The following is a 12668-nucleotide window of genomic DNA, read 5'->3' on the forward strand; positions in this document are numbered from 1 at the left end:
TTTTTGTTTTTGGCAACAATAGGCTTTAATTCTTTAAATGAGCATGGCAATTTGATACAGATATGTTCAGCCAAGTATTACAATACCAAGTAGTTTTGTAGTCTCTCATTCAACTTGATTATAAGGAAGCTATAAGAAAAATTACCACAGCCCTTTTCACTTAAAAAAGAAAAAGTATTTAATTGGCTGAGTTGATGCAAAGACAAGTGCCACTAATGGACTCTTCCATTTCATGTACAATATTTGACAAGGAAATTATTTTAGACACGTTCAGGCCTAACTTAAAAACATTAACAATGAAAGTGCACAGATACTCTGGTCATCATTAAGCATTACACATGGATGTTGCAGTATTGAAGCTCCCTCTCCCTGTTAAAGGCACATTTCTTTAGATCGTTTTAAAATTCAACTTTTGTGGTTCCCCAGTAAATGAAAATGTAGCAGCACACAGTAAAATAATGATTTGACTGTGCTTGTGCTTTAATAACACAGATGTATTGGGAGATGCCCCATACAACGTGTTGTGAAGCTACTGAGGAACAGGACATAATTTGAAAATCAATGATTAACGAGTGAGATATAACAATGAATAATTAATATCAGCCATTAATTATGAGACTGTCCTGTTCTGAAGGTATTATTGCTGCTAGAGGCAAGATGAAGAGTTTAAAAAAAAAAAAAAAAGCAAACAAAAAATGTTCATCACTGGTGCAGGTAAGAGTTGAAACTGCAAGTTATATCCAAACAATATCTCATATATTAACCAGTGTTTGGATCATCTCCCAAAATTTGTAAACAAACTAATAAAATGAATATAACTGAAAAATGAAAACAAAAACAACAGTAAAATGAAATTTCTATAAGGACTTAAGTTATGAAAATGACAAACCTGGAATCTAAAAATCCAATTAACTCAATCAACTCTGTAAGTACATCAAATTAACATTAGCAATATTAAATACTCATTCAAATCAAACAAGGCTTACAAGGGATTGCTGCTGGTTTACTGTTCAGACCCATCGTTTGTACTCAAGTCCTGTGACTCTCCATGGTTTAAGACAAAGAAGTCTTCTTTTTTCAAGCCGTATCTTTCAAGAGCTTCGTTCAGTTTAACTGGAGGATCCAAGTAATACTAGAAAAATAACAATACAAGGAAAAAACATCACTACCAAATTTAGTGGGCAAGAAAATAAAAGGGAGTATCATCACTCTAAAAGACTGCTTTACATATTAACTATAACCTGAAAAGGAAAGGGAATACATTTGTCAAATTGAACTGAAATGATTTGCTCTGTTTTTAGTTTTTAAAGAATTAGAATACTGATTTACACTCATCCAGTATCTAGTAAAGCATAACTTATCACCCAAAATTCAGTCCTTTCCAATGTAAATAGATCTCTTAGAAGCAGAAACAGTCATTAGTCATTCCTAACACAAAGAAGGAAATGCTAATAGGCAGTAGATGGCGCTTTCTCACATTAGTAAAACAAAGTTGTCAGTTTTAATGTTTACAAAATAGTGCCATTTCAATATAGTAAATATAACGTTCAGCATTTGTTACGTTTTTAAAAAGGCATCTTAAGGGAGAATAATCCATTTTTGTGTGTTTCGAAGTAACCGATCTGCTTTGTTAAGTACTAATGACAGAGCATTGAAAGTATCTCGGATAGAAAATGTTATGAGTCAAGTAAACCTGGTCAACAGAAGCAGAAGAAAGTTACAAGAAGTAATAGTGCAACTGTTGCAAAGAAAGGTGAAAAACAGCTACCAGACAAGGTGCCTCCAAGTACATGCAGACTTCCTGCCTTTCACTTCATTTTTAGTCACTGTTACAATATTCATATAAGTAATTACTACAAGTGATACAAGAGCAAGGGCAGAAATCTGCAATAATTCCGGATAACCAAGTTTTCCCACGTTTTGCCAGTAAAAGAAGCTGATACTTAATCATGAATCACAAATAGCCTTCAATGCATTTACTAGACTGACAAGGTGCATAAAAACTATCCTGAACTAAGGGCACTCAATTCTTATGGCTTCCAAGAGATGTTTGCAAAGAAAAAAGTAAACTTGGCAATGAATGTCCCTGTCTGCCCTATTCCTCAGCTGTCAGACATCAGGTTTATTATTCACTCTACAGGATATATTCTAGCTATTTAAATGCCTATAAAACACTATTTCTTCAGAAGATATTTGATGTTTTTTTTTTTTTTCCTGTCCGAATATGCTATAATGACAGCTAGTGCATTATCATATCTACTTTATTTTCAATATGAAATGTTCAGAACCAAAGACTCATAGGTTTCTCAACTGCATTGGTTTTTCTTCACAGATTTCAGATGAAAGGACACAGAGGATCTGTCATAAGAATCAATCTGTGACTCGAAGGTTCGAACTTCAGAGAAGTTACTGAAATGCCAGATTACAGACTAACTTTCTTGTCTGCTTCAATTTTTCTCTGCCCCATGTTTTCCATTGCAGTGTTGATTGTTTTTTTTTGTTTTGTTTTGTTTTTAACTTTACGCTAAATAAAAAGTAGGCAAATAAATTAATTAGGGTGCTCAATTGGAGAACTCTACTACCCAATATATTTACTTTCTCTAAACCAGAAGGAATATAGTTGTAACAATTTCTGTGTATCTAAAACCTTCAACAACAAAGAAGGGACTTCAAAGATGCTGCATAGCATAAGATTCCCAGTATGCTTCTCTGTCTGACAGGAACCATTAAAAAATAATGCTAATAGATCTCCAGGTGTTTTAATATCTATACTTTAAAATTAATCTCAACTATTTTACACATTAGTTATGAAAAACTACATATCGTTTTGATGCACAGTACATATAGTAACAATTTTTCACTCATATTACATTTTAATTATACATTTATAGATACATGGGTTAAATTGCATGAAGGAAATAACATTAATGATTGTGTAGTTAGGAAATCTGAGCTCATATGTAGTGCTTAAATTTACCTCATTTGCTAAAGCAAAGGTTCCCCAATGAATTGCTACAGACTTCTTCGCTTGAACATCAATATGGATTCTTACTGCTTCTTCAGGATCCACATGTTGATGTTTCATAAACCACCTACCAAAACACAACGTAATTTTTTTGTGTCACCAGACTTCTTCTTTACCTTCATGGAGTAAGTTGCAAGGAATCTAAAAATATACATTTGCCCAATCAAGAAGTTAGACTACATATGTCTTAAGAATATGCAGAACACTCAAAATCAACAGGCCAGAAAATACCAACATACTCACAAAACAGCAGCTCATGTATTTTTACTCCCCAGAAAGTTATTTTCTTACCTATAATTTTAATAGCATAAGGACATATTATTTATACCTGGGGGCATTAAGATCACAGATTTAAATTACACTTAATTTCATGCCATAAAAGTATGTGCTTCAGAAGATAGCCAAAGGGAGTGGTGAGGAAACAGAGAAGGGGACCTAGGCATTTTTGAAAAACACTATATAAATATATAAATTTATATTTATAAAATATATAGTGTTTTATACATATATATATATATATATATATTTTTTTTTACCATGTTCTGATTCTTATCTTCTTTTCTCAGACTACACGTGCTCTGCTTCCAGCATTATATGAATGTTACCATCTAAAAAATTTAGATACCCCATGGTAAATAGGATATGGATTCCTGAACAAATAGGGCTTTCACACACTAGAAAGGATTCATCTTTGTTTCCAGATAAACTGCAAAAGCAGCATAAGGACTTCAGCAAGGGAAAAATGCAACCTGTATGCACCTAAATGACATGGATAGAGAAATGCTATTTAAGAGAAAAAGCCACCAAGTAATTCCAGATTTTGACTCAACATTTTTCATGGAACTCAGCCAATTCATCCTTGCTATACTTAAGACTGAAGAATAAAACCTCTGAGAAATGCAAATACGCAGGCAAATAAACTAGACATTTCAGTTCCACCTTCTGGTTGCTGAATGACAAAACTAAGAAAAATGGGCAATTTGTCTCTTTTGCCTATTTTGACCAAAACATTAGATTGTCATACCTTGGCTCATAAGCTCCAATGGGGATGGCTGCAAGATCGAAAGGTCCAAATCTTTTACCTATCTGTTCAAAAGCAACACAGTATCCGGTGTCTCCTGCAAAGAAAAATCTATTCCAAGGTCCCAAGACAGACCAGCTGCCCCACAGAACCTTGTTGTCATCTGTCACAGTCCTTTTGCACCAGTGTTGAGAAGGGGTAAAGACAAAAGTCACCGCATCGTGACCAGGGACGCAGTTCTCTTCCCACCAATTCAGTTCAATCACATTCTCACAACCACATCTCTGCATCCAGTCTAAGAGCCCTAGAGGCACAAACCAGCGCAGCTCACTGCCAAAGCGTTCGTTTAGACTTTTTACAGAGTTGTAGTCCAAATGGTCGTAGTGAGTGTGGCTGATGACAACAGCATCTATTTTGGGGAGCTGGTCAACCGTGCACGGAGGTGGTCGGAAGCGCTTGGGGCCCATCAGCTGCACAGGAGAAGCCCGCTGGCTGAAGATAGGGTCAGTGAGAAATACCAGTTCATCCATTTCCACCATAACTGAGGCATGTCCCAACCACGTGACTCGCATACCAGCTCCTGTTTTTCCAACAAGTTCTGGGTTTTGAACAAAGTATGGTTTTAACACTGGAAGCTCTTTGTCAAGTTCCTACCAGGAAAAAGAACAAAATATGCATGAGACATATCAGAACGTACTTGGCTGTGAAACAAAAACTTCATACAAGGCACAAATCATTTCAGTCAAGACTTGTGATTTGTTTATATTTTTAGGCAACTTTTATTTTTAAGAACTGCAATACAGATGTCTTTTTAATGGTGCTTTTCCCAGCAAGTTCCTCCTACATTAATCTTTTATTTGGTCACATTTTCACTTCCCTTTCTCAAGAGAAGAGAGTTCAAGAAAGGCTAAGAAACCTGCTAATGCTGATACTGATGTCCCAGCACTTCTGGTTCCTGGTTAGATTCTCCCTGTGATGGTTGTTGCCCTCTGTCTCTAGCATTAGATTAACACTATCAGATAGCTTATACAGAGCTAAGCTCCTGCTCCCTTAAAAGCCCAGCTGATGCTGTGACAGTGCAGGAGTCCAGGGTTTTCTTTGCTAAAACAGTTTTGAGAGCTTCAGGGAAGTTACTTTTTCTGCAATATTTATTGATTTGGAGGGCATATGTTGGGATGAAGATACTGAAATCTTACGGTAAGATTAAATATTCATGAAATTGCTTTTCTGAGAGCTAATGGACGAGACATGTTTACTGAAAAGTTTCACTACCGCTTTCAGGAAAGAGACATGTACTAAGTTACTGTACAGATAACCTTCTCCAAAGCTGAATGGCTGGTGCACTACAGTCAATTAACTCATACAAGAATGAACAAAGTATGATTATTAGACTGAGAAAAGCCATTGATTCTCTAAGAAAGAAATAAAAACATTTTTTTCTAAGTACACAGAAGCAGCATAAGTCTCAAGAACAGGAATTAGGTCAACTCATGAAATTAGATGTGGTTAAGCCAATACATCAGTTTATGTCAAGGAAATTAAAGTCAGGTATGAAATGCAACAATTATTGTAACACAATTTATGTCAGTAAGTGCACTGTTATGGAAAACATTCCTTTTAGGTACTTGTTTTTAAAGTTGGACTACAAACTATTTTGCACTGGAGGTGAGACTAGTTTCACTACTTGGCTTTCCCATCAGATGAGTAAAAGTGAAGTCATTCTACGTATCGCCTTCAGTATTTATACCAACCAATTTTCTGGCTAGTACTGGTAATGCCTAGCAGTATTTTACTAAGCAAGGAGCTGCCTGCACATAATTTTTTTTCACTTTCATTCTGAACAAACCAAGATGAGACTCAGTTACAAGGCCCAATTCCTCCTCTCAGGGCCATCTTCAACTAGAAGGTAAGGAGGCAGGTAGTAAAAGCAAGCACTTCTCAAATCATAAGAACAAACTAAACCACAGGCTCTATTAGCAGCATACTTCATATGAAATTCTTAAAACTTGTGCAACAGGATACCAAACAAAATACATAATCTTATAGAACCTTTATCCTGCTACAGCACATTTTGTTCTCTATCAAAGCAACCAGAAACAGCAATGTTACAAGAATTATAACAGAATTTTAAAATATAGCATCAATTTCAAGTCAGCTACCAGCAGAGGCAGATGTGCTTAATACCATCCTGTCTTTATTGCTCGTTCACAGTGTTTTCTACAGTGTCTTCTTTCATTGTGTCATACTCCCCAGCCCAAGTTTTTCCTTCCTTCCTAATGCATACAAGGAGAAACACATGACTGGTCTCAGTAAGACTAGCTAATTAGCTCAGGATTTTTGGTGCTTAGCACATACTGGAATACCACTGGATTTTACAGAAATAAGAACAACTTATATTGTTAATCCAAAACCAAAATACTTAAAAGACACTTCAATGGCATTGGGAAAATGAAAAAAAAAAAGGAATAAATTTTAATAAAGGCTGCAATAAACATACAAAAAGTATATTGATTCTGGATAATGCTAGAGGCTTGTCAAGAAAGCACTATTATAATACACAGCTTTTCAACAGTGAAGTACCTGGATTATTACTTTTTAAAAACATATGCAATGCATTTGGTACAGATAAATTGAACCTGCTCAGTACAGGAGGCACCAAACATGCTAAAAGCTGGAAACTGGAGCAGGATCCCTTCTAAGGGCTTTGTTATCTAGCAGTGTTAAATAAAGTATGGAGCACCTAGTTTGAATTTTAAACAAGCTCAGAAGAGCTTTACAGCTTGATTTAGGTGTGGAACAAATGTAGCTGGAACAAACATCAAAACGGCTGAGGACCTAAAGAGTACATTTCATTGATCCCTATCTGGGTTTTTCTGATGCATTTCACCAAGCTACTAAATAATTAGAGTTACTTAATCCAACAATTTCAGATGCAAAGCAATAAGATTAGTCCAAAATTAATCCCAGCTGGGTCAGAGAGAACAAGTGAGCTTTACAACTGGGACAGTGCAGATTTCTTCGTAATCATCCTTTATTGCAGGGATAACCAGTAAATTAAAGAGAAGCACTGCAGGTCTCCACTGCCATCAAAGCTGTGCATTCTGCACTTGGTAGTAAACCTGAGCACTGCCTTCTTGGTAGCTCAATCACTGATGAGGTTTCTTACTTGTGCTGACAAGAGCTGAAGCAATGACTACAGCTACTGCACACATACAGAACAGGGCAGCAGTCAAAGCCAACTGAAACCAGCCAACTTGTGAATTGTACATAAAAGTGACTAAAGCTCAACACACCCAGACAACTGCTGTTAATACAGATAATGTATAGAGGCAGGATACCATTCTTAAAAGAGTAAATCACTGGAGGGGACCCCAAGACCAAAATAGGTTTGTTATGCTTTTTTCTGAAATTGAATTATTATTACTGTAGAACAGTTACATCCAGGATTATTTCTCCCTTAAATATGCTCTGTGCCACATAACCTTAAAGAAATCTCAAATTTTCTCAGGGCTGTGTTAATAAGTAACACAAATTCCCAGTCAGAAACCTGATCAGATAACTTCTTTCACAGGTAATTCACATAAGAAAACAAACGAAAAATGTAAGCTACTTGCTAAACACTGCCCGTGAGATTTATAGCTTATGTCTGATTCCTAGATGCTTAAAAGCATTGCTAACTCCTGTTGGTTCAAAAATACTTTCCCTAGTTGTGTACTCTTTTGCACAGCTTTTCAGTAGGTTGAGAAAACACATTAGAAAATACACAAAGAAGTAACCCTGTCAAAACCATAGCATAACACTGTGAACCTTAACAGTGTTGTGGCCACAGAGATAACCAGTGGCTTTCCAGTACCCTGTACTCTTCATGGCAATGAAGCATCTCTCAGAGGTTGCTTCTCCAGCCTATGCTTTTTAAGGCTTTCCGTATACACCACATCTGACAGAAGCAACACACAAAGAACAAATAACAATGTTTCCCTGTAAACTGGCCCTGTACCTTTAATATTTCAGTATAAATACTTCTTCCTGCTCGTTTTAATATATGCATTTTTTTTTCCTCTTGGTTTACTGAAACAGAAACATAAGTTTGCAAGCACTTCTATAAGTAAAAGAAAGAAATTATTAAGTATATTAAATATATATATATATATATTTAATGGTAGTCTGAAAAAAAATAATGATACATGCCACAGCTGCTTTGTCTAATAAGAATGATGTTTTATTGTATGATTCATAAGGCAACACCCATTAAAATGGAAATAGTATACTTGTTTATGTAGTTTATGATTGAGTCAGGTTATTTTTGTTGTTTTCATAAACATAAATTGAACTAACTAAATCAAAGGTTGAGAAACTAATTGAAAGGCAAAATCTTGCAGAAGCAAGAAGGATTATCCCTCCTATTGAAAAGTATAAAGAAAGCAATTACAAAATCAGAAAAACAACACCAACGAGGAATATCCTGAAGTTGTCCAATGGGTTAGTTAGAAATTGTCCTGCTTCAGATGTTACAGTAGAGGGAAAAAACAATCTAAATCACAAGCAGGGAACATGTAAGCGCTTACCTGTTTCGAAGATGGCACATTGCTGTTATCTTTTTCCATGAGGCACCATTTCAAAACATTGGGCAAGGTTGGTGACTTCCATGTTGGCCATGGGTTGATAAATCTCCCATCTTTGCCTCTCTTTGATTTCGTTACATCTTCTTCTAGCCTGTAGTCCAGCCTGAAGCTTTTCCTGGAGGCTCTGGAAGAGTCACTGCCCCTGGATCCTCGATCTGAGTTGTGATGCTTCCTCACTGCTTCCTTTGGGTACTGGCTAGATGCAGATGGAGCAGGCTCTTCTGTTTTCTTATCCATATTTTTTTGAGAACTGAAATACATTTTAAATTAATCAATATTTTTCTGGAGTAACGTCAGTGTTTGTAAGACTGAATGTTCTCATACACTGGAAACAAGCCTACCCACTTTGTGATCTACTGTATTTTTCTCAACAAAATAAGCTTCTTAAACTGTTGCTATTACACAAAAGACATCAGAAACATGCCGTGGCAAGTTGACATCAGATCTCTTTGTAGTTCAGGCAGAATTTTACTCCCTGGTATGCACCGGTTGGGATACAAGTGCTATTATCTACCCACTGCAAGAGCTGGGGGAAGGGTCCTTAATTCACATGTGGGAAGAATAGTTAAGTCCCTCCTGACACTTCTGACATTTAGTGCCTGATGTAATGTGATTCTTCAAGCACATCCAAGAGACACTGGAACTACAGAGCACCTTAGGACTTGCCCACATAGCGACTGCTGTGTAGCAAGAGCAGCAGCCTCATGTAGCACTAATGACACTGCTTCTGACTACAAGATGTGTCAACACATGCACACACATGCATGCAAAAAAAAAAAAAAAACAAAAAAAACAAACAAAAAAAAAAACAAAACAAAACAAAACAAAACAAAAAACAACCCAAGAGTTATTTGGTCCTATCTTGTCCGAAACAAGTGGAGTAACAGCAAGATTAACTGCTTCAAAAACAAGTTTCATAAAAATTTGACTGAACTGACATATGAAAGGCCACAGAAGCTTGGAATATCACAAATTATGTCTGCAATGCCTGTTCATAATGCCACTGTGAAATGAAGAGGAAAAAAAAAGAAGTGAGGAAATAACAGAGAAAAGACTATTTTTCTGAAGCCATACATATGGGGCATTTCTTAAAAACTTTCATACTGTCAGTCAGAAGCTCTTATTCCAGACTGCACTGCACTGTTGGGGAGCTTAGGAGTACAGAGTTCCACTGACCTCTGTACGTCCAAGGTGGAGAAAACAAGTATTCGGATTTTACTTTAAAAGGAATTCAGTCAAAGCCAAATGCTTCCATTTCTATATTTAATGTCAACATTTCAGTATCCTGATAATGCTTAAAAAACAGGTTGCTATTTTTAAAAAGTTATCTCCTTTCAAGTGCTTACAAATTCTATCTGTTAAGAAGTAGAAGATGACTAGTAATGGACAGAAAGTGTGATATGCTGCCTACATGTTGGAAGTTTTCAAGTTTTAATTAGAAATTGTGAAGTCTGTTCTGTGGAAAATTTTCTCCAGTACACATTTTAGACTGCCTAACAATTCATTAACTCAGCTTTTCAGGCTTCAGCAGGTATACTCATACGTGAAGCACCAGCCAGATGCACCAAAGTCGCTCCACTCAAAAAAGCTTTTAGAGAACAGAAGTAAATACAGCAGATGGTTTTCTCAAAAATTACTCCTTAAATGTGGTATTTTTTTAAGTAGTTGAATAGGCAGGACTCACTGCATCCCTCTTAAGTTCATAATTACAGAAAAAAATAGACTGTTACTGCGATATTTCAGCCTGGTTTTTGCTAACTGATAAGAAGCATCATCAAATTAAACTCAAATACATCTCCTTGTGAAGCGCCAACTTCAAACGCAGAGCTCTGCCCTGCTACTTACTTCAGCAGGGATCAACTGCAAAACAGCAGGTGAGGTGCCAGTTGTGAATGCACAACAATGGTTCAATCGACGTTCAGACAACATTCCTGATCACATTTCTGAGAAGTAACACTCCTGCTCATAACCACACTCTAACTAATCTGCTTTTTATTATGGTTTCCCTGTAGTTTTACTGAAACCACTTTATTATGTGTTTTCTATTTAGCAATAGTATATCATGTCTGTGTCACAATATAAGCTGTAACCACTGATGCTCCCAAGCTGTCTTCTCTGTTCCATAAAATATCTGCTGGAATCAGCCTTCGTTTCAACACCCATCCAACTTTCTCTATGCCATTTTAAACAGATATAAGAGGTAAGATGCACAAACAGCTAAAAGGAATATATGAGGAAACTGTACTGGATACATTAACTATTGCTTTAACTTGGGAGGCTTTTTGTGCCACTCTTCAAAGAGCATTTCCAGTGCCCAGTCAACTTATTAATTTAGCAAAGCACCCAGGCTCAGCATAAGACATCTACTCTTCCACAACATGTGGTGAAAACAACCCACAGAAGTTTAATCAGGTAGATACTTCATTCCAGGAAATTCTTTTGTTAACATCTTGGAGTCTAATTTTTAAATATATATGACTACTGTAATTATTATTCCTATAAGACACTTCATATTAGAGAGCAAAGAGCCTAAGGTTTTATTTTCAAGCTTTTGTTTATCTATTCATTCATCTCTGAAATAGGTGAATTCTGCTTTTGCTTACTTTTTTTTATAAAACCTTTGATCTTATTCTGAAAGAATAAGCCTCCAGGGGAAGGAAGGATCAACTATGCTGATTAAACAAAGAAAATGCCAAAGCATTTAAGGCACTGCAGGTATATGTCTGCCAAGATATTTTCCACATGATGCACATACATTACTTTCATTAGTATTCCATTGGCAACTGAAGGGAGAAAAGACATCAGTACTCACAGAATACTTCAAACTCTTCTAGACGCATGAGGACAAATCTACCAGCTATTAACTCACAAAGTACTCCTGATGAACCACAGATTCTTTTGAATTTTCAGCCTCACCAGATCACTTCTGTTTCACCTAAACTGGTAAAATGCTTCCAAGAATATTCAAGGAATGCAGCAGAACTCTGACTTTTCTTATTAAAAATGTAGACTCATTTCTAGAAAGCTCATGCTTCAACTATCAGCTTAAAATGAAACTCAACCAGTCATTAGCTTAAGGAGACTCTTACCTTTTTTTTTACAAAAGAAAGCCTCTAACAACAAAGAGATCCTGAAGTTATATTTTAAATGCTAAAAATTAAGCAGTCAGAAATGAGCTGATATTTCAGCCAGCTTTTATGAATTCTTCTCCAAGAAAAATAATGGTTTGGCAAATAGCTTCAAAGAATTTAAGCACTGTATTGCCAACCAAATTATGAGGACAGAGGTACTACAAAATCAAACTGGATTGGAGCTGTGGGAGCAGAAGGAAGCAGGAGGAAGGGGTTGTGCCCTCAGTGAGTATTTGATCATGTAAAATTCTATGCGAAATCTTTATTTTTCATGCTTTCAAGGGAAGAGGAAAGCTCTTACTTAGAAGTACTGAACTGATTTCTTAACATATGGAAATCATCCTTCAGGATGAGGTGACTTACCACAAAAAAGGGTAAAGGGATTGGCACATTGGTTTCAGACAGGAAGAAACATGACCATTCACAACTACCTGACCCAGTGGGTGGCAACCCTGCCCACCAGAGCAGGCTGGAACTACATGGTATTTAAGGTCCCTTCCAACACAAACCGTTCTATGATTCTGTGCTTCTATGACCTCCACACGCAGGGATGCTTCACTTTAGCTTCACTCAGAAAAGGAAACACATCATCACATACAAACTAGGGTATGAGCCCATGAGTCATGCCAAACCCATAGTGCCAGAAGGTACCCCAGACAGAGCGGAACAACCCTTTTGGATGAATAGGATGAAACATAACATGAATCAAAACGCAAAGCTCACACAACTGGTTTTCCAGCAGCAAACGCTAAGGGGCCCTTGTGAACCCACAAAGCAAAGAAGTTGTACATGGGGCAGGACATGGCAAGGAAAATCAGGTCTTACATTCTGATAAACAGGCTTAATCCTAGAGGGGAAAAAAAAAAAAA

The 12668-nt window shown here is 36.6% G+C and overlaps 1 protein-coding gene across 2 annotated transcripts in view; it reads right to left on the bottom strand.

Annotated features, from left to right (window-relative positions):
* The window catches only part of NAPEPLD (N-acyl phosphatidylethanolamine phospholipase D), a 19823-nt gene continuing 7155 nt past the window's right edge, over positions 1–12668 (bottom strand). For both annotated transcript variants that reach the window (XM_042872503.1, XM_042872504.1), the window contains exons 2-5: positions 8612–8918; positions 4050–4696; positions 2978–3092; positions 1–1132 (exon numbers count right to left, since the gene is read on the bottom strand). In XM_042872503.1, the coding sequence (XP_042728437.1) occupies positions 1004–1132; positions 2978–3092; positions 4050–4696; positions 8612–8918 (1198 nt within the window). In that variant the 3' untranslated portion in view covers positions 1–1003. The remainder of the gene's footprint in view (positions 1133–2977; positions 3093–4049; positions 4697–8611; positions 8919–12668) is intronic.

Source organism: Lagopus leucura, unplaced genomic scaffold (assembly GCF_019238085.1).
Source record: "Lagopus leucura isolate 7727_CA_CO unplaced genomic scaffold, USGS_WTPT01 Super-Scaffold_100008, whole genome shotgun sequence".
Classification (NCBI taxonomy): Eukaryota; Metazoa; Chordata; class Aves; order Galliformes; family Phasianidae; genus Lagopus; species Lagopus leucura.